A 27,203-nucleotide genomic window follows, 5' to 3' on the forward strand; every position below is an offset into this window, starting at 1 on the left:
GTAGACTCTTAAGAGATGTAGGCTGCGTCCAGTCACAAATAGCCTGAACCTTGACGGGATCCATCTCAATAGTAGAAGGGGAAAAAATATACCCCAAAAAAGAAATCTTCTGGACTCCAAAGAGACATTTAGAACCTTTTACAAACAAAGAATTGGCCCGCAGGACCTGAAACACCTTCCTGACCTGCTGAACATGAGACTCCCAGTCATCAGAAAAAAACAAAACATCATCCAAATACACGATAATAAATTTATCCAGATATTCACGGAAAATATCGTGCATAAACGACTGGAAGACAGAAGGAGCATTAGAAAGTCCAAAAGGCATCACCAAATACTCGAAATGGCCCTCAGGCGTATTAAATGCGGTTTTCCACTCATCACCCTGCCTTATCCGCACAAGATTATACGCACCCCGAAGATCAATCTTAGTGAACCATTTAGCCCCCTTAATGCGAGTGAACAAATCAGTCAACAAAGGCAAAGGATACTGATATTTGACTGTAATCTTATTCAAAAGACGATAATCTATGCAAGGCCTCAAGGAACCATCTTTTTTGGCCACAAAAAAAAAACCTGCTCCCAAAGGGGACGAAGATGGACGGATATGTCCCTTTTCCAAGGACTCCTTAACATAATTCCGCATAGCAGTATGCTCTGGCACTGACAGATTGAACAAACGACCTTTAGGAAATTTGCTGCCAGGAATCAAATCTATAGCACAATCGCAATCCCTGTGAGGAGGAAGCGAATTGAGCTTAGGCTCCTCAAAAACATCCCGATAATCAGACAAAAATACCGGAACCTCAGAAGGAGTAGATGAAGCGATAGAAATCGGAGGTGCATCATCATGAACCCCCTGACATCCCCAGCTTAACACAGACATTGTTTTCCAGTCCAGGACTGGGTTATGAGTTTGTAACCATGGCAGACCAAGCACTAAGACATCATGTAAATTATACAGTACCAGGAAGCGAATCACCTCCTGATGAACGGGAGTCATACGCATGGTCACTTGTGTCCAGTACTGAGGTTTATTCATAGCCAAAGGTGTAGAGTCAATTCCTTTCAAAGGAATAGGAACTTCCAGAGGTTCCAGACTAAACCCACAGCGATTGGCAAATGACCAATCCATAAGACTCAGGGCAGCGCCTGAATCCACATAGGCATCGACGGAAATGGATGATAATGAACAAATCAGCGTCACAGACAGAATGAACTTAGACTGTAAAGTACCAATGGCAACAGACTTATCAACCTTTTTTGTGCGTTTAGAGCATGCTGATATAACATGAGCTGAATCACCACAATAAAAACACAATCCATTTTTCCGCCTATAATTTTGCCGTTCACTTCTGGACTGAATTCTATCACATTGCATTATCTCAGGTGCCTGTTCAGAAGACACCGCCAAATGGTGCACAGGTTTGCGCTCCCGTAAACGCCGATCAATCTGAATAGCCATAGTCATGGACTCATTCAGACCTGTAGGCGCCGGGAACCCCACCATAACATCTTTAATGGCCTCAGAAAGGCCATCTCTGAATTTTGCAGCCAGAGCGCACTCATTCCACTGAGTAAGCACCGACCATTTCCGAAATTTCTGACAATATATTTCTGCTTCATCTTGCCCCTGAGAGAGAGCCAATAACGCTTTTTCAGCCTGAATCTCTAGGTTAGGTTCCTCATAGAGCAAACCCAATGCCAGAAAAAACGCATCCACATTGAGCAACGCAGGATCCCCTGGTGCCAATGCAAACGCCCAATTCTGAGGGTCACCCCGCAGGAAAGATATAACAATCTTGACCTGCTGAGCAGGGTCTCCAGAGGAGCGAGATTTCAAGGAAAGAAACAACTTGCAATTGTTCCTAAAATTCAGAAAACTAGATCTATCTCCAGAAAAAAACTCTGGGATAGGAATTCTAGGTTCAGACATAGGCGTATGTACAACAAAATCTTGTATATTTTGAACCTTAGCAGCAAGATTATTCAGGCTGGAAGCCAAACTCTGGACGTCCATGATAAACAGCTGAGGTCAGAGCCATTCAAGGATTAAGAGGAGGAAAGAAGCAGCCAAGATTATGGCTAGGCAGCAAACACTGGGGAGGGGAAAAAAAAAAAAAAAAAAAAACTTCCTCAGACTACTTTTCCTCCTACTTCAGCCAAAACGATGACCAATTTTTTTCTTTGGCCAGCTATACTGTCATGATCCCAATGGCAGGGGATCACAAAAGGACAAGCAAAGAAACAAAACAAGCTCTAGGGTAATGGAACCTGAGCTGACCGCGATCCTGAACCTAAACACACAACTAGCAGTAGCCGGGGAACGTGCCTACGATGATTCCTAGACGTCTCGCGCCAGCCGAAGGATTAACTTCCCCTATCAGAAGAAACACAGACCTCACTTGCCTCCAGAGAAACACCCCACAGAAGTAGCAGCCCCCCACATGTAATAATGGTGAAATGAGAGGAAAGCACATACGTAGTTATGAAAATAGAATCAGCAAAAATGAGGCCCGCTAAAGCTAGATAGCAGAGGATACAAAGGTGAACTGCACGGTCAGCGAAAAACCCTTCAAAAAAACCATCCTGAAATTACCTGAACTCATGTGCCAACTCATGGAACATGAGGAGTAATATCAGCCCACTAGAGCAACCAGCAGCAAGGAATCACATATCTGCAAGCTGGACTAAGACAAAAATTAAGCAAAACGTGGAACAGGAAAATCAAAACTTAGCTTGTCCTGAAGATAACAGACGCAGGGAGCAGAGGAAAAAAGACACGCTGATTACATTGATAGCCGGCGAGGAAATGACAAAAAAGCCAGGTTAAATAGGAAACTCCCATAACCTGATGGAACAGGTGGACACCAGAGACCGCAGAGAACACAAGTCACCCAGTACCATCAGTAACCACCAGAGGGAGCCCAAAAACAGAACTTACAACAATAAAGGCTTCGGACAGAGTGATGCTCCCAGCGTTATATTATAGATTTGTTTACATTTTATTACTCTTTTTTTATTCAGGAAATGTAAAAACTAACAACAATTTTGCAACTTTTTGGATTTGTTTTTCACATTTTAAAATGATAAATACAGGTCCTTCTCAAAAAATTAGCATATAGTGTTAAATTTCATTATTTACCATAATGTAATGATTACAATTAAACTTTCATATATTATAGATTCATTATCCACCAACTGAAATTTGTCAGGTCTTTTATTGTTTTAATACTGATGATTTTGGCATACAACTCCTGATAACCAAAAAAACCTGTCTCAATAAATTAGCATATTTCACCCATCCAATCAAATAAAAGTGTTTTTTAATAACAAACAAAAAAACCATCAAATAATAATGTTCAGTTATGCACTCAATACTTGGTCGGGAATCCTTTGAAGAAATGACTGCTTCAATGCGGCGTGGCATGGAGGCAATCAGCCTGTGACACTGCTGAGATGTTATGGAGGCCCAGGATGCTTCAATAGCGGCCTTAAGCTCATCCAGAGTGTTGGGTCTTGCGTCTCTCAACTTTCTCTTCACAATATCCCACAGATTCTCTATGGGGTTCAGGTCAGGAGAGTTGGCAGGCCAATTGAGCACAGTAATACCATGGTCAGTAAACCATTTACCAGTGGTTTTGGCACTGTGAGCAGGTGCCAGGTCGTGCTGAAAAATGAAATCTTCATCTCCATAAAGCATTTCAGCCGATGGAAGCATGAAGTGCTCCAAAATCTCCTGATAGCTAGCTGCATTGACCCTGCCCTTGATGAAACACAGTGGACCAACACCAGCAGCTGACATGGCACCCCACACCATCACTGACTGTGGGTACTTGACACTGGACTTCAGGCATTTTGGCATTTCCTTCTCCTCAGTCTTCCTCCAGACTCTGGCACCTTGATTTCCGAATGACATGCAAAATTTGCTTTCATCAGAAAAAAGTACTTGGGACCACTTAGCAACAGTCCAGTGCTGCTTCTCTGTAGCTCAAAAGTGGCTTTACCTGGGGAATGCGGCACCTGTAGCCCATTTCCTGCACACGCCTGTGCACGGTGGCTCTGGATGTTTCCACACCAGACTCAGTCCACTGCTTCCTCAGGTTCCCCAAGGTCTGGAATCGGTCCATCTCCACAATCTTCCTCAGGGTCCGGTCTCCTCTTCTCGTTGTACAGCGTTTTCTGCCACATTGTTTCCTTCCAACAGACTTACCATTGAGGTGCCTTGATACAGCACTCTGGGAACGGCCTATTTGTTGAGAAATTTCTTTCTGGGTCTTACCCTCTTGCTTGAGGGTGTCAATGATGGCCTTCTTGACATCTGTCAGGTCGCTAGTCTTACCCATGATGGGGGTTTTGAGTAATGAACCAGGCAGGGAGTTTATAAAAGCCTCAGGTATCTTTTGCATGTGTTTAGAGTTAATTAGTTGATTCAGAAGATTAGGGTAATAGGTCGTTTAGAGAACCTTTTCTTGATATGCTAATTTATTGAGACAGGTTTTTTGGGTTATCAGGAGTTGTATGCCAAAATCATCAGTATTAAAACAATAAAAGACCTGACAAATTTCAGTTGGTGGATAATGAATCTATAATATATGAAAGTTTAATTGTAATCATTACATTATGGTAAATAATGAAATTTAACACTATATGCTAATTTTTTGAGAAGGACCTGTATATGAAAAAATGAAATATGAAATAGTCTTTGATTATTTGCATCAATTGTTAAAAACAATACATCTTGTGAGATTGAGACACTTACAGGTCCTTCTCAAAAAATTAGCATATAGTGTTAAATTTCATTATTTACCATAATGTAATGATTACAATTAAACTTTCATATATTATAGATTCATTATCCACCAACTGAAATTTGTCAGGTCTTTTATTGTTTTAATACTGATAATTTTGGCATACAACTCCTGATAACCCAAAAAACCTGTCTCAATAAATTAGCATATTTCACCCATCCAATCAAATAAAAGTGTTTTTTAATAACAAACAAAAAAAAAACAACAAATAATAATGTTCAGCTATGCACTCAATACTTGGTCGGGAATCCTTTGGCAGAAATGACTGCTTCAATGCGGCGTGGCATGGAGGCAATCAGCCTGTGACACTGCTGAGATGTTATGGAGGCCCAGGATGCTTCAATAGCGGCCTTAAGCTCATCCAGAGTGTTGGGTCTTGCGTCTCTCAACTTTCTCTTCACAATATCCCACAGATTCTCTATGGGGTTCAGGTCAGGAGAGTTGGCAGGCCAATTGAGCACAGTAATACCATGGTCAGTAAACCATTTACCAGTGGTTTTGGCACTGTGAGCAGGTGCCAGGTCGTGCTGAAAAATGAAATCTTCATCTCCATAAAGCATTTCAGCCGATGGAAGCATGAAGTGCTCCAAAATCTCCTGATAGCTAGCTGCATTGACCCTGCCCTTGATGAAACACAGTGGACCAACACCAGCAGCTGACATGGCACCCCACACCATCACTGACTGTGGGTACTTGACACTGGACTTCAGGCATTTTGGCATTTCCTTCTCCCCAGTCTTCCTCCAGACTCTGGCACCTTGATTTCTGAATGACATGCAAAATTTGCTTTCATCAGAAAAAAGTACTTGGGACCACTTAGCAACAGTCCAGTGCTGCTTCTCTGTAGCCCAGGTCAGGCGCCTCTGCCGCTGTTTATGGTTCAAAAGTGGCTTTACCTGGGGAATGCGGCACCTGTAGCCCATTTCCTGCACACGCCTGTGCACGGTGGCTCTGGATGTTTCCACACCAGACTCAGTCCACTGCTTCCTCAGGTTCCCCAAGGTCTGGAATCGGTCCTTCTCCACAATCTTCCTCAGGGTCCGGTCTCCTCTTCTCGTTGTACAGCGTTTTCTGCCACATTGTTTCCTTCCAACAGACTTACCATTGAGGTGCCTTGATACAGCACTCTGGGAACAGCCTATTTGTTGAGAAATTTCTTTCTGGGTCTTAAGGCCCCTTCACACTAAGCGACGCTGCAGCGATACCGACAACGATCCGGATCGCTGCAGCGTCGCTGTTTGGTCGCTGGAGAGCTGTCACACAGACCGCTCTCCAGCGACCAACGATGCCGGTAACCAGGGTAAACATCGGGTAACTAAGCGCAGGGCCGCGCTTAGTAACCCGATGTTTACCCTGGTTACCATGCTAAAAGTAAAAAAAAACAAACACTACATACTTATCTACCGCTGTCTGTCCTCCAGCGCTGCGCTCTGCTTCTCTGCTCTCCTCTTGTACTGTCTGGGAGCCGGAAAGCAGAGCGGTGACGTCACCGCTCTGCTTTCCGGCTCACAGCCAGTACAGGAGGAGTGCAGAGCGCAGCGCTGGAGGACAGACAGCGGTAGGTAAGTATGTAGTGTTTGTTTTTTTTACTTTTAGCATGGTAACCAGGGTAAACATCGGGTTACTAAGCGCGGCCCTGCGCTTAGTTACCCGATGTTTACCCTGGTTACCAGTGAAGACATCGCTGAATCGGTGTCACACACGCCGATCCAGCGATGTCTCCAGGGAGTCCAGCGACGAAATAAAGTTCTGGACTTTATTCAGCGACCAACGATCTCCCAGCAGGGGCCTGATCGTTGGTCGCTGTCACACATAACGATTTCATTAACGATATCGTTGCTACGTCACAAATAGCAACGATATCGTTAACAATATCGTTATGTGTGAAGGTACCTTTACCCTCTTGCTTGAGGGTGTCAATGATGGCCTTCTTGACATCTGTCAGGTCGCTAGTCTTACCCATGATGGGGGTTTTGAGTAATGAACCAGGCAGGGAGTTTATAAAAGCCTCAGGTATCTTTTGCATGTGTTTAGAGTTAATTAGTTGATTCAGAAGATTAGGGTAATAGGTCGTTTAGAGAACCTTTTCTTGATATGCTAATTTATTGAGACAGGTTTTTTGGGTTATCAGGAGTTGTATGCCAAAATCATCAGTATTAAAACAATAAAAGACCTGACAAATTTCAGTTGGTGGATAATGAATCTATAATATATGAAAGTTTAATTGTAATCATTACATTATGGTAAATAATGAAATTTAACACTATATGCTAATTTTTTGAGAAGGACCTGTATTTCATCCCTCAATAGAGACGAGCAAATCGATTTGAAGGAAAGTTGACAAATTTGAAGACTTGTGATAGAGGAATAATAGGATGGATAGTAGAGATGGGTGCATTTACTTAAGTGGAATAGAAATATATTCGAGCTTTTCAAAAATCCATATTCTCAAGAATTTTAGAGGTGAGATACTTGGGAGGGGTAATGACGATTCCAAGAGTGAGAGAACTTGCAGGTATGATGACAACGATCATGCTGGTTGTGTGGAGGACACGACCTGGAAAAAGGATCATAATGACAAGGAAGGAACAACATCAGAGGAGGAGAGTGGTGGCATCGATGATAAAGAGCAGAGCCGACGTATGGTCATAAGATCAAAATCTTCCTGGATCTTCAGTAGATCTTCTTCTACTGAAAGCCCTGCAGTCGTGACTGTGTGGGCATCTGCAGTGTGAGAATTATTTTTTCACAAAATAAGCCATTGATATTACAGAAGAGGAACAGAAACTATACCTCTCTATCTCACCATGAATTGGCATCACCAGCTGACAGGAGAAAAGCAAACTGGCCAGTCACCTAAGCAGAACTGTAATCCTCCACCCCATACTCATCAACTTTTGCTGCATCCTGGTCATCGTCATCATCAACTGTATTATCATCATCATCTAAAGCTTGTCCTACCTTTCCTCCTCTTTATTGTCATTTTTCCCTACCTGATTGCTTAAGAAAGAACTTGTGTGCAAAGTCAACTCCCACCTGGCCAAGCAGCCAGTGGTGCAGTCATATCCGTACCTCTTAGTGGATCGCATTACCTTTTGGCAAATGATGGTGTGTGCTGAGGCTCATTGGAAGAAGTCAAGAAGTCAACATTATTTCTTGAAGAAACCTGTTCCTTCTTTGTACTCTCACATCCTTAACATTGTCATTAAGTGGCAAGGTGTACTCCTCCATCAAAACGGGTGGCGGCAATTATGGCAAGAGACAGTATATGTCTTTCACAGTCCACTGGATAGATTATTTACATCTGTTTGTGATAAGGAGTGTACTGCCGGAACTTCTGTGAACTGAAAATCTACCTGTGTGTTAGCTGAACACAAGACAACTGTAGGAATATGGGTGCACACACACCAAAAAGATAAATCCAATATAGTCCGAAAAAAATAAAAAAGGTGACACTCACCATCCAATTAAAACAGTCCTTTATTTAATCCATAAAACGGGTACAGCGGGAGAGGAGTGGAATACTTCTGTTGACGACAGCCATTTCGCCCTGACTGCGCTTCAACGGGTTCTGTGCTATCAGGAAATGACGAGGTTCCCTATTACAGGGAATACCTCACAGGTGATTCTAACAAACATGGGTGTAGAACCAGAAGTCACTCCTCCCAGCAAAGCAGAAAAAACCCCACAGAAAATGAACCACAAAACGTTTAATAATGTTATTCAAACATACCTCTAAATAAAAATAACAGATATACAGTATAATACCCTTCTACAGAAATACAGTCATATCTATTTTGTCATTTAGTCCAGAGGGACCCTGCGCCAGTGTGCAGAGAATCCATCGGGACTCTTTTTGCAACAGTAACCTTTGGAGATTGCCCCCTTGTGGAGGCAAATTAACCTTTTCCAATCCTTCAAATATGAGCAAATCTGGATTCCCTGCATGTTTTTCTTGCATGTGATCAATAAGTCGCCTGAAACCTTTTCCTGTAATGATGGATCTGTAGTGTTTACGGAAACGGACAAACAAAGGGTGAAAGGTCTTACTGATATAAAATAAACTACAGGGGCAAAAGATAACGTATACTACCAAGCAAGTTCTACACGAGATGAAATCCTCAACTTAGTGAGTAATGTGCCCGATTTTAAGTATCTTATCAGTTGCATGGAATCAGCAAAAGGAACACTGACCACATTTAAAGTTGCCTTTAGGTTTGCAGCTGTCTAACCAATTGCTCCGTGTGGATTTTATCTGAGCAGAATCCTTTCCTGAAGTTCATCATATTATACCACAACATGACATCACCATTGCACTGGGTCCATTGAAGGTTCCAGCACCATGAGGCACTTATCCACTACCTCCTTTACAGTACTTACACCTTGTGAAATCACACCTTTTGTGTCTATAAGCTGAAGCACTGATGTTTCAAACAACTGATGTTTCAAACAACTTAAATATTGCTCATCCCCATTGAGCGGAAAATTGCTCGCTGTACGCTCATCATTCTTGATGTTTCTATTGTGGTCAGTATTAGAGCAGATGGCACTGTTTCTTTAGGCACAAAACCTGTCAGATCGAATGAACGCTCTGGTCATAGCATTGGCAGGAATATCGTGAGCATTTCTTGCGATGACTTATGAGCAGGCATTACCTGTTTGAGAAGCTACTACTCTCCATTAGCTCATGAACAGGCTTTACCAGCTCATTTAGGAAAAGCGACCTGACCTTTAAAAAGCCAAAAGGTGTGAAATTTCGAATTGGGCAGCTGAAATTTTATGATATGATGTTTTAAGAGTTACATTTCATATGTAGTAATAAAACTTGAGCTCTTATTTTGATTCATTGGATCTTCACTGTTGAGGATCACTATTTTGGGTTTATCATATTTTCCAGAGCAGAATTAACTCTATCAACTCTGGTGGATGTGAAGACCCCAGACCTATATGTGACTGAATGTATGTGAAGGAAAAATCCACGCGTTAACAACTGCAGGATCTGTTCCATCAGATCCATAGATCTCATCAGGTCTTCTGACAAAAGGTGAGGCTTTAATACTAGAAGATAGGACTATCCAGATTGGGTAAACCTTGGCGCGGTGGGACAGCTTTTATCTTTTTTTTAATTAAAACAGTGTTAGCTAAGTAACCTATCTTATTTGTATGTGTTATTACTATTTACTTACTGCAGGGTTTATGCTCATTTTGTTTTATCTTGTTTTTTTTTCTCATCTACAAGTAGTAGCTAATTATTGCCCTTATCATCTCCGTCAATACTATCATAACCTTCGGTTCGTGATTCTCCTTCCTTCACTTGCTTGCATATCCTATGACAGAAATTTGATGGCTCAACATTTTTTAAACAAATTCTGAAGACGATACTCACGTCCAAAAATTTATATAGGCATTTCAGCCATTCTTACGTGGTAAATAATGCCTTCCAGGCTTTGCAGAGACAATATGGTCTGCCTGTTTCCTACCAGATTCAAGGCGATGTTTCCATCTTGTATATGCTGGATTGTCAGTACAAGCTGCAGAAAACGGTCAATGATTTTAATAACAGGCTACAAAAACTGAGAACAAGGATGAACTCTCATCACCACACAATTAGAGAAAAAAGAATGGATCTACCTGTGGCCAAACATTTTTGTCTCCCTTATCACAGCACCATGGACATGGAATTATTTGTATTAAAAGGTAATCTAAAATCTCCGAGAGACAGAAGAGTCTGGGAGTATAAACTGATGACAACCTTTGACACACTCGGTGCAGGAATGAATGTGTTGCATGGATTTAGGTCTTTTTACAACAATTAAGAAATTTGCTCCTCAGACCTTGTGGGGGCATCACAACACAGAACCAGACTCCAATCAGAGGACAATAAAACTTTCACACTCCGTATCTATGAACTGTTCCAATATTTATGGACACAACTGTTTATCCCCCTCTCCCATAATGATAGCTCTGCTTCACGTCACTTGTCTTATCCATTGCATTATCTTTCTGCTGTGTTGTGTATAAATATATGATTCTTCAGATTTTGTATTAGTCTATGCCTCATGAAGAGACCTGAGTATTCTCAAAAGCTTGAAATTTGTTACCATCTTCTCAGTTAGCCATTAAAAGGTATCAGCCACTGAGGACTCTCAATTCTAAATATTTTTCTATCTAATGGCTAACACGGTACGGTTACGGTATTAGGTTCTTAGGCTATAATGTAATATCTAAAAAAAGAAGGAACCAGACAAACACAAACATACACATTTTAGTAGTAAGGGGGAGGGATGTTTCGTCAAAAAGAAATCTGACAGGTGCCCCGCCCACTATCAAATTTATATAAAATTGATATCTAAGTGATATCAAATTGGTATCAAATTGATCTTATAGGAAATTAAACACATAACATGGCTATCATAGTGTATTAAAGGGAATAAAATAGATATTACACGTCGATCGTAGTGTATGAAAGTGTATTAAATTGATTACTGGCACGATTCCTACAAATTGATAACAAAGTGCACTGTTTTATAAGCCGATTGATACGTTAATGAGAATTGTTTCCTTGTGCCTATTATTTTATAGGGCCAATAATTATTCCAAAGTGAAACAAAGTGGGATTGATCCGATAATCAGAATTTGATTGTGCCTATTATTTTATAGGGACAATAATTATATAGGTTTTTGCTGCAGCTATTATTTATATAGGTTCTATTATGTATAGCGTTGATATTATGCTTTTATTGTCAATTTGATACGCTAAAAAGGAGTAAAATAAAGAACGAGAGACGTGGTTTTCAGATAAAAGTTATAATGTTTATTGAACAAAATCAGTGACATTTTATAAAGACGTATGAATAAATTTCATTGTTCAATTAGAATCAGTTACAACACGTTTCTTGAAATCCACAATACAGAGCAATTAAACAAATCTTTTTTTCAGATAATAGTTATTTTTATTTTAATCAAATCAATTATCACTCAACACTCGCTATTACAATCATATAGATGAAAACATAATATTTCTTACATAATAGTTTATAGCAATACAATTGATAAATGCTACATAGTGAGCCACGTGGATTGTAGTATCGGCGATACTCTTTTTTTAAGTCTCATTGGCCCTTGAGCGATACCTATTGGGGTGGAGTGTAATGGACGGATCGCACGGCGTGGTGTGAATAGAGCTCGTGGCTTAGATGCCCCATCAGTTTAATTCAATGGAATTTTTAATCGATCAAATTGTTCTCTAGTAGTGGAATTACCCACAACGGTGGATGGCATATTTTATTCAGCCATAGCACGTATAAACGTATCCCAGCCCCGGGGTAAATTCTTCCTGGATACGGCATGACTCAGAGTTGTGTTACACACCAAATCCAGCATGTTAGAGCCAGGAATTATAGTTCCTTTGAATATAAATTAACTTTTGTCATTCCACGATGTAATATTTTGGTTCTGTAACAGTCTGCTTAGTAAAAATTCTGCATTCTTTTTAAATCGAGGATTTACATGACTTACAATTTCAAAAAACATCTGTATTTTTATCAGCTTCAGAATTCAACAATTGTTGGTGATCAGATTCAGGAGCGCTAATGATCTTTAAAGTTGATAGTTCCTCTGCATCATGTTTAGCATGAGTCAAGTATCTCTGTAGTGCATCACTATATTTTTTAATTTTCACATCGTCTGGTATATCACGACGTTGTAAAATCTCAGCAATTTCTCCATCAAGATGTTGGATAACGCTCTGGCGTATGTTGGTTGTAATAGGGGGTCTTAGTTTAATTAGTTCCTGCTTGGGAACAAGATGCATTTTTTCGGCGTGTTCCATTAATTACCGCTGAGTAGACTTGTTAATATCGGAATCGCAAAACCTAAAAGAGGTCCTATAAATCCTCAGGTCTGCTTTAGTAGACGCTTCTTTTTCTTTATGCTGTGGGATTTATTACTCATGGTTCTTATAGCTTTATTCCACTTTTTTAGTATATTTTTTTGTCGCTCTTTCAGAGGAATTCGACCTTTTAAGATATTTAAAGCGATTTCCCCTGTCGCTGTAATTAAATCATGACTGGCATTGCACAAAATCGATTTTCTGACAGAAGGAGATGCCTTCACCAACGTTTTCAAGAGACCCCAGTTACGACGTATTCTCTCAGACATCTTTGCAACACTATGGCTACAGTGTAGAATGTCTGATTTTGTGTAATTTCACTTTTTAGAGGGATTTTTCTTTTGAACGTACACACCTGGAAAAGCTGGAGGAAACAGACCCGTCCTCAAGCGAAGTTCCTCAGGGTATCGGCTCTTAAGTCAAGCATCAAATCCCCATAAGGGTCACGCATGGCATCCTCAAAAGCTTCTAAGAAAAAGCGTGTTTTTCCCGGGTACATTTGTCGCTCTAGTGTTACAATTTGTAATTTATCTCGAGGGTTATTAAAACGGACCATGTATTTTGTGTTTAAATTTATCGTACGACTTTTCTTTCCTTGAGAAAATATGTTTTGCACCAGGTAGAAAATGCTGAGATTTCTGTGGTGCACATACTTGGTAAAGGCTTTTTATATTTCACTATTATCACTAGCACTCTCCGTGAGATCATCAACAATAGTCAAATTTACCTTTTCAGGAGGGAATAATTCATAATTTACGAAAGTATCTGGCAGACCCTCCACAAATCTGATGCTGGGGAAAGAAAGAGTAATTTCGTCATATAACTTCTGCCAACATGAATAAAACCAAACAATATTATCGGGATTGTGAGAAAAATGAGTATCAATATTATATAACAGTTGTTTCACAAAATAACTTTTTCCAGAATTAGATGGGCCTGCTAGAATGCATGAGAATGTGTGTACTTATCTAATACCCAAAAGGGACGGTGGTAAAATCGTCTATCAGTATTCGTTTTGGGTAAACACACTTTTGTGTTTTGCGTAATGCTCTTGTTTCAATGTCCCAATACTTTTTATTTTTCACAATGCCGGACTGTTCAACGATAATACGCTTTTGTGTTTCAGAATCGGAATTACGCTGATAGTCCAGTACTAGATCTTTTAGACTGTCAAAATTAATAGATCGCGTGTTACCAACATTTAGTGTTATCCCCTTCACTTTTAAGACAGTTTTACCAGTGTTGAGTTTGTAGCCGTAAGATTTTGGACCTGCAGATACAAATTCAGTGATGTAAGTATCTGCAGGCATCTCACAGGTCAATTCCCCCAGATAATCACCTAAAGGAGGACTCCACTCACCTTCTCTATGCACAAAAATAACGGAATCTGTGTCGTGATAAAGACACCTTTCCTGCAGCTTGTCCAGTAGAGTAAAGCTCTACTCTGGCATACGCTGTTGTAAAGCAGGCTATAAAAATGTTTGTGTTTCTGTTGACGGTGTGGTGTCCTTCTGTATATTTCCAATCAATTGTTGCGGTTTCATCATCAATAAAATGCACCATTGAAATGTCATAGTACGGTAAAAAAAACATGTTGAAAAAGCTCATCGGGATTGCTAATAATGCTGGTACATGATAAATTAGATCTCTGGGCAAACTCCGCTGAGAGCTTCATTATCTACAAAACCCAATATAATCAAACGGGGAAGAGAACCTAAACAAAAGTTCTCATGGTTGGAGATTCGTGTCCCTGCAGGAATGCTGTACACTTTCATGCATACCCTATCAATAGCGTATTTTGCTGTGGCATTTAACAGGGCTTGACAATGGCCTATCCGTACAGCTGGCGAAACTTGTACTCTCTTTACATAGAGAGAGGCTTGTAAAATTTGTACTTTAAGCAGATCAGCTTCAGCCGACATCAGACAGAAAGAGTCGTTATTTCGTGTTAACTTGATCTTAAGGTCAATTCTGTTCAATATAAGCTTCGTCTGATTAAATATATCACCAAAAATCGGTCCTAAAAGATTAACAGGTATATCATCGCTGGCAACCTTCAAGGAGTCAATACGCTCATTAATCGCTCTTATGAGATCCGTAATATTTGAATAATAGCCCGACTTTACAAAATCTTCCCTTAATACATCACCTCGTTTACCAATAAAGAAATTGCCTTCATTCTGTTCAAACGTATACAGGGTTAATTTTATAAGGAGGAGATACAAAAAGTACCAACGGATGAGAATCGTCTCTATAAAGTAGAAAAGATTTTGAGAAAAAAATGTGTCAGATGTTCGACAGTTTATCTCGTCAAATGGGTTGGATATCCGGAAAAATTTAACAGTTGGATAAAAGATTCCCAGCTGGCGGATATATAAGAATGGAATCCGGTTCATTTTTTATTACCTTCCCCGTTTGATTATATTGGGTTTTGCAGATAATGAAGCTCTCAGCGGAGCGTATAATAAAAACCCGTTGAACTTTCATCATTATAACATGAATAATGCGTCTTTATTTTTGGATGGCCAGCAGATTCCGGCCCTGCCGTATCAACCCAATTTCAATATTGATCTAGCAGTTAGAGAATATATGGCCCTCGCCCATATATCTGGTAAACAAAAGGCTGATTGTGCTCTAGCGATTGATCGAGAAGAATTTATGGATGGATTCACATACTTTGCATTTGATTTATCAGCTGATCAAGAACCTGGAGAACACTTCTCACTCATTAAAACAGGTAACCTACGTGCCGAAGTACGCTTTGCTTTTCCTACCCCACACACTGTAAATATGATGGTGTATGCCTTGAACTCATCTATTCTAGATATTAATAACCGTCGTAAAGTCTTGTATGATTTCTACTGATGATTGACTCCATGCAAATTATAAGGCTGATGAAGAAGGATTGTTATACAGAACGAATATTTTCTGGGGTGTTTCCGTGTGATTTGCTTCCGGAAGAAAGAGTGACTAAGAGACCCGCGGCCTATATAGTGAACACCGACAACTCAAAGAATAGCGGAAAAAAATGGATAATGATTTTACTATGCGATGATAAGAAGGCCATTTTTTTTGATAGTTATGGTTTCTCCCCGGACAACGTACTTTTACCTGACGAGTTTGTAAAGTTCTTAAAGAGAAATAGTGAACTATACTGCTATCAAGATAAGCAGCTCCAGGAAACATATAGTACTGATTGCGGCCATTATTGTGCGTTTATTCTGAAACATTTGGCCAGGGGATGGACATATAGTGAGATATTATGTCAATTTACTAATTAATGATAACAGTTTATGATTTTGTAATGCGCAATTCAGCTGGGTCAAGCTTTAATAATTGCAGCTCTCATAATAATAATTTTTATTTATATAGCGCCAACATATTCCGCAGCGCTTTACAAATTATAGAGGGGACTTGCACAGACAATAGACATTACAGCATAACAGAAATACAGTTCAAAACACATACCAGGAAGAATGAGGGCCCTGCTCGCAAGCTTACAAACTATGAGGAGAAGGGGAGACACGAGAGGTGGATGGTAACAATTGCTATAGTTATTCGGACCAGCCATGGTGTAAGGCTCGGGTGTTCATGTAAAGCTGCATGAACCAGTTAACTGCCTAAGTATGTAATAATTAATGTAATAAATATGTAATAATCATAATATTTACCAAATATACAGGGCTCTTTGTTCAGTATGAATAAATGAATACATTCATTACTGAAATGAGAGCAACTGACTTTACTCCTGGATAAACAAATTGAGACCAGTTGACTTTTACAACTCAGAACCTAAACTAGGCAACAGGTGATTCCTTGAGGAAAATGTTTATTCGGTGTAGTGTAATATCTCAGACTGCCAACAAAAGCACAGTTGTAAGGTATTTTTTGCTTTTTGGATAAACAAATGAACTTATTTTTGGTCTTGAAAAAACTTTGAATAGCTAAAGAACTTTGTCCTATGTAACACCTGCTGCTAATGACTCTACAAGATGGAATCTTCAAAATGCCTGTAGCCTAAGAAATATTATGTTTTCATCTATATGATTGTAATAGCGAGTGTTGAGTGATAATTGATTTAATTAAAATGAAAATAACTATTATCTGAAAAAAAGATTTGTTTAATTGCTCTGTATTGTGGATTTCAAGAAACGCGTTATAACTGATTGATTCTAATTGAACAATGAAATTTATTCATACATCTTTATAAAATGTCATTGATTTTGTTCAATAAACATTATAACTTTTATCTGAAAACCACGTCTCTCGTTCTTTATTTTACTCCTTTTTAGCGTATCAAATTGACAATAAAAGCATAATATCAACGCTATACATAATAGAACCTATATAAATAATAGCTGCAGCAAAAACCTATATAATTTTTGTCCCTATAAAATAATAGGCACAATCAGATTCTGATTATCGGATCAATCCCACTTTGTTTCTCTTTGGAATAATTATTGGCCCTATAAAATAATAGGCACAAGGAAACAATTCTCATTAACGTATCAATCGGCTTATAAAACAGCGCACTTTGTTATCAATTTGTAGGAATCGTGCCAGTAATCAATACTACGATCGACGTATAATAACTATTTTATTCCCCTTAATACACTACGATAGCCATACAATATTTAATTCTCTATAAGATCAATTTGATACCAATTTGATATCACTTTGATATCAATTTGATAGTGGGCGGGGCACCTGTCAGATTTCTTTTTGATGAAACATCCCTCCCCCTTACTACTCATTTTTATAATAGCAAATGTTTTAATAAAACACTTACTAACAATTAGAAACAAGTTTTCAGGCGCAATTATATACAGTGTATTAATGTGAAATATTCTACGCACACGGTTGATATATAGGGGTGTTTTCACGATTCTATTTGCTTTTTTGCTTAACAGACATTTATTGATAATTTCATACATTTCGCAATCATTTAGTTTTTAATGCTTGTCTCTTTTCCCTTATATATTTAACTTTATTATGACTGTAATTTTTTTTTATCTTGTTTGATTTGCTATTGAAAAAAGAAAATTGCTACTTCCACATGTGAATTTTTTGATGTTTAATAAGAATTGACTTTTGTGCAAACATTTCCCACATTCAGAACATGAAAATGGCCTCTTCCATCAGTGACTTCTCTGATGTCTAGTAAGATGTTGTTTCCGGCTAAAAGATTTGCCACATTCTGAACATGAATACGGCTTCTCCCCTGTGTGAATTCTCTGATGCTTAACAAGATCTGTTTTATTTCTAAAACGTTTCCCACATTCTGAACATGAATATGGCTTCACCCCTGTGTGAATTCTCTGATGATTATCAAGATTTGTTTTACTTGTAAAACATTTCCCACATTCTGAACATGAAAATGGCTTCTCCCCTGTGTGACTTATCTGATGCTTACCAAGACTTGTTTTATGCGTAAAACATTTCCCACATTCTGAACATGAATATGGCTTCTCCCCTGTGTGACTTCTCTGATGTGCAGCAAGATGCGATTTCAGACTAAAACATTTCCCACATTCTGAACATGAAAATGGCCTTTCCCCTGTGTGACTTCTCTGATGTCTTGTAAGATTCCATTTCCGTTTAAAATATATCCCACATTCTGAACAAGAAAATGGTTTCTCCCCTGTGTGATTTTTCTGATGGTTATTAAGCTGTGCTTTTTGCTTAAAATATTTTCTACATTGGGAACATGAATAAGGTTTCTTCTCTGTGTGAGTTCTCTCGTGGCTAATAAGATTTGATTTACCAGTAAAACATTTTTTGCATTCTGGGCATGAATATGGCTTTTCCCCTGTGTGAATTCTCAGGTGTAAAACCAGATTTGATTTACTACGAAACAATTTACCACATTCTGAACAAGAATATGGCAAAACCCCTGTGTGAATTCTCTGGTGTGCAATAAGACTTGAATTCTTAGTAAAAGATTTCCCACATTCTGAACATGAACAAAGCTTCCTTCCAGTATGACTTTTATCATGTATAAGAAGACTTGATTTTTGGGAAAAATATTTTCCACATTTTGAACAAGAATATGGCTTCTCACCAGTGTGAATTCTCTGATGTATAACAAGATATGATTTAACTGTAAAACATTTCCCACATTCTTTGCATGAATAAGACTTCTCCCCTGTGTGACATCTATAATGTATAACAAGTTGTGCTTTACTTGTAAAACCTTTACCACATTCTGAACACAAAAATGGCTTTTCACCTGTGTGACTTCTCTGGTGTATAACAAGCTGTGATTTCAGAATATAACCTTTCCCACATTCTGAACACCAATATGGTTTCTCCTTTGAGTGTATTTTCTGATGTAAAACAAGATATGATTTCTGGCTAAAACATTTCCCACATTCTGAACATGAATATGGCTTTTCCCCTGTGTGACTTCTATTATGTATAATTAAAAGTGATTTCTGGCGATAACATTTCCCACATTTTGAACAAGTATATGGCTTCTCACCTCTGTGTTTTCTCTTATGTGTAATGAGAGTTGATTTATGTGGAAAACATTTCCCACATTCTGAACATGAATATGGCTTCTTCCCTGTGTGAACTCTCTGATGTATAATAAGATGCGTTTTCAGTTTATAATGTTTTCCACAGTCTGAACATGAATGTGGCTTCTCTCCTTTGTGATCTGGTTGACTGTTTATAAGACTCCAGGACATTTTATCAGTTTGAGATGAATTAGGAGATGACGTGATAATAGCTTGCTCTTCATATGTAGCTCTTTTGATATTCAGATCAAGATGTCCTTTTGTGTTCATGGTACAGTCATCTGCCAATAATAAAATTTATTATTTTGGAGTTATAATCCCTTAAAAGTCTGTTCATATTGTGTAACATTTTCCCCAAACATGTCTGAAATTTCATCAAAAATGACAAATCAAGATGTAATTTGTGATTAAAATATTTCCTATATTCTGAACATGGCACGTCTGAGTCCTGTCATGAGTAAAAAGATATGATTCTTGTGTAAAACATTTTTAACATTCTGAGTATGAAAATTATTTTCTTCATATGACTTCTATATACAGCTCTGGCAAAAATTAAGAGACCACTGCAAAATGTTCAGTTTGTCCGTTTTTTTCCTCTTTATAGGTATATTTTTGAGTAAAATGTAAATTGTTCTTTTATTCTATAAACTTCTGACAAAATGTCTCCGAATTTCCAAGCAATAAATTTTGTATTTTTTTCTGACAAAGAAAAATGGTAAAAATAAAAAAACAGTGCTTTCAGACCTCAAATAATGCAAAGAAAACAAGTTCATAATCATTTACAAACAACAATACTAATGTTTTAATTCAGGAAGCGTTCAGAAATCAATATTTTGTGGAATAACCATGATTTTTAATCACAGTTTTCATGCGTCTTGGCATGCTTTCCCCCAGTCTTTTACACTGCTTCTGGTGCAAAAATTTAAACAGTTCTTCTTTGTGTGATGGCTTGTAACTATCCATCATCCTCTTGATTACATTCCAGAGGTTTTCAATGGGGTTCAGGTCTGGAGATTGGACTGCCCATGACAGGATTTTGATGTGGTAGTCTCTTAATTTTTGCCAGAGCTGTATATAACAAGTTGTGATTCCTAGTGAAAACATTTCCCACATGAATGTGGCTTCTTCACTGTGTCATTTCACTGATGTAAAACAAGTTTTGATTCGAAACATGAATATGGCTTCTCTCTGTGTGACCTCTCTGATGTATAGTAAGTAGGGATGAGCGAACCCTAACTAAAAAGTTCAAAGTTTGTACTGGACTTCTAGTGTCCGATACCAGACCTGAAACAAAGACTACTTAATCTATGTCCAGTTTTCTGTTTGAGTCCGGATGTCTAACAAAGCTTGTTGAAAGGCTGCAGAGCAGCCAATCAACATGTTTCAAGGTTGTGGGCACTTCCGGCTCCATCACAGCCATGTCAATTAATGGCATGGCTATGATTGACCAGTGCAACATGTGACATGGCCTGACACTAAAAATAAAAATTAAAAAAAACACACAGTTTTAAAACTCGCAAAGGGAAAACAAACAGCTGTGAGCTGGTATGTTCAGACTGGGAAGGGACAATATCCATGCAGCTTTACAACCTATTAATATCAGTTCGCAGCTGTCTGATTTGCCTTAGCTATTTATTAAAAATAGGGGGCCCTAAAAAATGATGTAGGGTCCCCCCTATTTTTTAATAACCAGCTAAGGCAAAGTAGACAGCTGCAGGCTGATATTAATAGCCACGGATATATCAATCCTCAGCCGCCCCAGAAATGGCGCATCCATTAAATGTGCCAATTCTGGTACTTAGCCTCAGCTTTTCCCGCTTGCCCTGGTGTGTTGGCAAGCGAGGTAATGGTTTTTGAGGTTGATGTCAGCTTTGTAATGTCAGCTGACATCAAACGCCCCCATTACTAATTCAGTAAGTTAGGGAAAAAAAATTCACACACACACAGGAAAAACATTTCTGAACTTGGTAATAACTTTTTCCATATTCTCAACATAAAATGGTTTCTCACCTTTCTGAGCTGTTTGAGGTTTCTCAACCCTTATGTGAATTTCATTTTGCTTATCAGTCTGTGATGAATCAGAAGATGAGGATATATCTGTGATAACAGCAGGCCCTTCATACGTAGCTGTTGTAACATCAAGATTATCTGATATGAAATCTGATTTCAGAGGTTCTGCTGAGCTCCTGGTAAAGTCATCTGACAAAAATAAAACTTTTTTTGAGTAATAATACCTTTAAAAATGTTTCTATTTTATAACGCTTTACCCAAACTTACAGTTATAACAAGTCACAAGGTTAGGGCTCATACTCAAAATAGAAGTGTCAGTCTTGGGCAAGCTATTTGTCCAAGGCAGATTTAAGAAAACCTGCCATGGGCGCTTTTATTTTTTAAATGGACAAGATGGTAGTGGGGTCGTCCATTTCTTTCCCCGACCCTTGGTTTTCTATGTGGCCTAAGGCCACAGGTTTGTTTGTAGAAACCCCTGCAGCAGAGGGTTGGGTGTATCAGTTTGGTTTTTGCAAGCGTGCAGAGCAGAAGGCTCTGCACATCTCTACCTGTGTGAGGCAACACAGGCAAGTGGAGCCAAAAGACATGGCACCCCTGAGCGTACATGGCGGTGTAGTCAACCACGGCAACCAGTCTCGGATGTGGACTGTCTTGTTTCCAGCCATGATCCGAGGGATACTGGGTGCTGTTTTTTCTGTGAGTTTTGGACATTAAACACACTTTGTTTTGAACTTTTCCTGGGTCACTGCCTCATCACCGCAGTGTGAATACTGCTGCACCACACTTGTCAGTGTATTAATACGTTTAAAATTAATTCAATACATAAGATATGTAAAAATATAGCCTCATTTTGTCATGTTACCTGGTGATGTGTGGGGCTGGGGAACCTCCATCATAATTTCTTTGTACTGATCCTTGTGCCCTTCGAGAAACTCCCACTCCTCCATGGAGAAGTAGACAGTGACGTCCTGACACCTTATAGGAACCTGTCACATACAATGACACCGTCATCCCCCCGATCCCTTCATAGCGTCACTGTATAATCTCCCAGCATTCCCAGCAGTGTTACTTCTCCAGTCAGCAGCTCAATCATCTTGTAGGTGAGTTCTAGGATTTTCTGGTCATTGATGTCCTCATGTATCCGGGGGTGCAATGGAGACCCCGTGATTGGGCTCAGGATTTCTGCCCATCCCTCAGGCACAGAGGCCTGACAGTGATCACTAGATTCCTTCTTCACAATCATGTAATTCTGTTTATGGAGAGACACATTAATAAATCTTATTTCAGACAATTCCAGAGTCCTCACCTCTTCGGCCATATCATCTGTTATTACCATAGATGATGTAATGTGACATCATAAGAATCTCTCACCTCTCCGGTAATTCGGAAGAGGATCTCCAGGGTGAGATTTAGTATAGTCTCTGCCATATTTCCTTCTCTGATTCTATCCATCATTGACAGGGCAATCAGGATAATTCTCTTATATAGAAGATCTCCACTGAGAAGATCCGATATTGTCGGACTCTAAATAGAAACAAGATAAGCCGATGTAACATCATACAAAATCCCTTGTAGAAAGTACAATTACTGAATGTAATAAGGGAAAACAAAGAGGGGTATAATCTTGTTACGTGATGCCATATTGATAGGACATGCTAAAACTTAATGATTGGTGGGATTCTGATCTCTGGAAGCTCCATAGATCCTGAGAGTCACATTGCTGACTCCGTGCTGCTTCCCCCTCACTATTTTTCCCTGCATAATGACGCTCCCAGCCCGCAGACTTTCATGGAAGCTAAAAACAAGTGTTTGGTGTCAGGTATCAAACCCATATAGATCTGCTATTGAAGACATATCGCAAGGATAGATCTTCAATATGGAAGTAAAGGACAACCCCTTTGAGATGGTTTTATAGGAGGTCATACAGACCTGGTGTAGTGTGCGCTGTATTCCACAAGATTGGGCTTGTCTGCTGAAGAATATGGTGCTTCAGCTACTCCAGAAAACTAGTTTGAATACATTGATAGTGATATATACAGTCACTACAAGAGAAGTGGAAGTGAAAAATATGGTGCTCACCCCCCAAAAATGGCAGAAATTCAAAATTCGCAAAACTCAAGAGGGATTCAGGTGAGGAAACACAGGGATATAGTTTTATATATATATTTCTTGTCTAAAATTCAAAGGAAATGCGTCATCTTTAACTTTAGGCCTTTTAGAGTTCATTTAGTCTTCAACTTACGTAACTGTTCACAATAGCAGTAATTTAGCCCAAACTTTTACTTGCCACTGTAGACCCAGAGCAGCTGCCTTATTAGAGGTTTCTGCAGCACCCTGGAGATTTGCCCACTCTTCAGAGAGGTTTCCCCTTTCTTCAGGAGCTAGTTATTTTTTGGGAAAAAATTGGCACACATTAGTTACATAAGTCAATATTGTGCTTTTTTTTAGTAAATCCTTGAAATTGTGGCAAACAAGTGACAAATCAATACATGTACACACACACCCTTATTGGGGTTCTCTGAAAAATAAAAGATATATAATGTCGGGTCATCATACTTTATGGTGGAGTCTGTGGGGGCATCATAACGTATGCTGGTGAGTTTGAGGGGCATCATGCATTGTGGGACCATCATACAGTGTGGAGTGCTGTGTGGGCATCATGCTTTGTGTGGACATCAAATTTTATGTGGGGGCAACATATTGTGTGGGAGACTGTGGGGGCATCATACAGTGTGGAGGGCTGTGAAAGCAGTATACTGTGGAGGAGATCACTGTTGGGTTGGATTCTGTAGGGACCATTATATTGTGGCTTCAGTATACTTTCTGTGGGCTATCAATGCCATCATACTGTGCATATAAATCTGTGGAGACATACTGTGTGGGTGGCTATTGTGGCCATCATACTGTGGGAACAATCATACTGTGTAGAGGCATTTTATTGTGGGAGGTGTGACCGGGGGTATCATACAGTGTGTGTAGTGGTGGAGGCTGTGGGGACGGTATACTGTGTGAAGGTCGATAGGGTCCAGCAAACAGTTTGTGGGGCAGCATACCATGGTGTAGAGTCACTGGGGACATCATACTGTGTGGGTATGCTACAGGGACATCATAGTGTGTTGCAATGTGAGGGAATCATACTGTGTGTGAGATGCATTTTTAGGGGTATCATACTCTACGAGGGACATGAAAGTGGTATTGTAATGGGTAAGAACACTAAGGGGTCTCAAGAGGCAAAATGACTGTGATCCTACCACTATATATTTCACTCTCCCTGCCTTTAACCCCTTCACGATCTTGGCCGTTTCTATACGTCCTGCTTGGGAAGGGGTTCAAGACCTTAGGCGTATGGATACGTCCTGGCGATCATGTGGCACCGTGACTAAAGGCACAGTGATTGCATGAAGGTGCCTGCTATTACTGACAGCAGGGCACCTGTGCTCATCGCCAGGGTTTTTTTTTTTATATCCCCCCGCATCCACACAGTCTGAAACACTGAAGTCCAGCTATGATCGGTATTGTAACAGCACCGAGCATTGGCTGGAGCTTAGCAACAGCACTGTCACCAGTCGCAGCACTGATTGAAGCGATCGGGCGATCATGTCCGTTAGCACCAATCAGAGAACAGAGTATCGGTCTGACCTCACAGTGACCGCTATGCTCCACCTCATTCCAGCTTGGAGATGTTGTAGAGTAGTCACTGTGTTGTTCTGCTGCAATTTAGGAGGAATAAAATACCAGCCATCAAACGGTGACATAAACTGATATACAAATTGCCTCTTCAAAGAGGAAGAGGATTTCAACTCTATAGCGCCACCTGTTGGAAGCAGCAATCCTACAAGTCACTACTGACCCTTTAACGAACCTTGAAATGCGATATAGGATAAAAGCCAAATCACAATCTCAATTTGCAGTCACCGTGTTTCAGGGTGTTGGCCCTCGTCATTGCAAAGCATGAGAACTGATTTGGCTAAGTGAAAGGCTCTGGATTAAGGTCTAAGGAGTAACGTTTCTCCTTGCGGAGAGTGACATACCGGCTCTGGCATGCCAAGGTAACGTTACCTCAGAGACTTTAACTGAAAAATTCTGACTGTTGACAAACACATACTCGATTACTAAAAGTAGGCTGGTTCCTAGTAACAGTGAATCTCCACGTACCTTCTCCACCTGCAGAGTCGCACACTAAATCTATGGCTGTACTGTGCTTACAGGACCTGTGGTGATGTCACAGTCATGTGATCTGTCACATGTGGGAGGAGTCGGGGCCACTTTACCAGGAGGCTCAGCGTGAGCTGGTTGTCATGGTGCTGGATTAATAGATTTATCAGATCAGGGGGATCGTGTCCTGAGGGTTTTCTGCACTTGGATCCTGGATGTCACTTTCCTTCCCCTGTTTCTTTATCCCTTATGTCACTTTTTCTACGTCTTTTATTTTAAGCATTATCTTATTAAACATTTTTTTTATTTTGTAATGTTTTATTTTTTCTTTGGTTTATATATATGGGCAGCACGGTGGCTCAGTGGTTAGCATTGCAGCGCTGGAGTCCTGGGTTCTAATCCCACCTTGGACAACATCTGCAGGGAGTTTGTATGTTCTCCCTGTGTTTGCGTGGGTTTCCTCCCACATTCCAAAGACATACTGATAGGGAATTTAGATTGTGAGCCCCAACGGGGACAGCAACAATAGTGTGTGCAACCTGTAAAGTGCTGCGGAATATGTTAGCGCTATATAAAAATAAGGATTATTATATATATATTTATTTATTGAAGCTATTTGGGGGTATATATAACTAGCTATAGAACCCGTTCATTTATATTGCTATATGGTCCCCATCCTGTCATGTGCTGCACCCATCCTGCGTCCCCATCCTGTCATGTGCTGCTCCCATCCTGCGTCCCCATCCTGTCATGTGCTGCTCCCATCCTGCGCCCCCATTCTGTCATGTGCTGCTGCCATCCTGCACCCCCGTTCTGTCATGTGCTGCCCTATTCTGTCATGTCCTGCTTCCATCCTGCACCCCCGTTCTTTCATGTGCTGCTGCCATCCTGCACCCCAGTTCTGTCATGTGCTGCCCTATTCTGTCATGTGCTGCTCCCATCCTGCGCCCCCGTTCTGTCATGTGCTGCTCCCATCCTGCGCCACCGTTCTTTAATTTGCTGCTCCCATCCATATGCCCCATACGCTGCTCCATAAAGGTTTATGGCCCCCATAAGATGTTCCATAGTATATGCCCTTGTACACTGCTCCATTATGGTTGATGGCCCCATAAGATGCTCCATAGTGTATGCCCCCGTACACTGCTCCATTATGGTTTATGGCCCCCATTAGATGCTCCATGGTATATGCCCCCGTACACTGCTCCATTATGGTTGATGGCCCCATAAGATGCTCCATAGTGTATGCCCCCGTACACTGCTCCATTATGGTTTATGGCCCCAATAAGATGCTCCATGGTATATGCCCCCATACACTGCTCCATTATGGTTTATGGCCCCCATAAGATGCTCCATTGTATATGCCCCCGTACACTGCTCCATTATGGTTTATGGCCCCCATAAGATGCTCCATGGTATATGCCCCCGTACACTGCTCCATTATGGTTTATGGCCCCCATAAGATGCTCCATTGTATATGCCCCCGTACACTGCTCCATTATGGTTTATGGCCCCCATAAGATGCTCCATTGTATATGCCCCGTATGCTGCTGCAATATATATAAAAAAAAAAACCATACTCACCTATCGTCACTGGGCGCCGAGTGCTGGGGGGCCCGAGCAGGCGGGGACACCGGCGCGCTGTGGGGGTCAGGTGCCGGTATTGCCACTAGCTCAGGCCCCCCAGCACTTGCTATATTCACCTGGCCCCGTTCCACCGCTGCGTGCCGCTCTCTTCCGGGTCCTCTGGCTGTGACTGGTCAGTCAGAGGGCGGCGCGCATTAAGCGCGTCATCGCGCCCTCTGAACTGAACGTCACAGG

At 40.2% G+C, this 27,203-nt stretch overlaps 1 protein-coding gene across 2 annotated transcripts in view; it reads right to left on the reverse strand.

The window, feature by feature from the left end:
• Window positions 1-17,699: 17,699 nt before the first annotated feature.
• Window positions 17,700-27,203, reverse strand: part of LOC138666096 (zinc finger protein 585A-like) — a 38,891-nt gene continuing 29,387 nt past the window's right edge. The window contains exons 1-7 of one of the 2 annotated variants that reach the window (XM_069754223.1): window positions 25,386-25,454; window positions 23,473-23,611; window positions 22,602-22,754; window positions 22,300-22,479; window positions 22,093-22,216; window positions 21,231-21,419; window positions 17,700-19,501 (exon numbers count right to left, since the gene is read on the reverse strand). In XM_069754223.1, coding sequence (XP_069610324.1) covers window positions 17,841-19,501; window positions 21,231-21,419; window positions 22,093-22,216; window positions 22,300-22,479; window positions 22,602-22,685 — 2,238 coding nt within the window. In that variant the 5' untranslated portion in view covers window positions 22,686-22,754; window positions 23,473-23,611; window positions 25,386-25,454 and the 3' untranslated portion in view covers window positions 17,700-17,840. Of the gene's footprint in view, window positions 19,502-21,230; window positions 21,420-22,092; window positions 22,217-22,299; window positions 22,480-22,601; window positions 22,755-23,472; window positions 23,612-25,385; window positions 25,455-27,203 lie in introns of those variants that run through there. The other variant, XM_069754226.1, reaches the window with a different exon arrangement.

This window comes from Ranitomeya imitator, chromosome 2 (genome assembly GCF_032444005.1).
Source record: "Ranitomeya imitator isolate aRanImi1 chromosome 2, aRanImi1.pri, whole genome shotgun sequence".
Taxonomy (NCBI): Eukaryota; Metazoa; Chordata; class Amphibia; order Anura; family Dendrobatidae; genus Ranitomeya; species Ranitomeya imitator.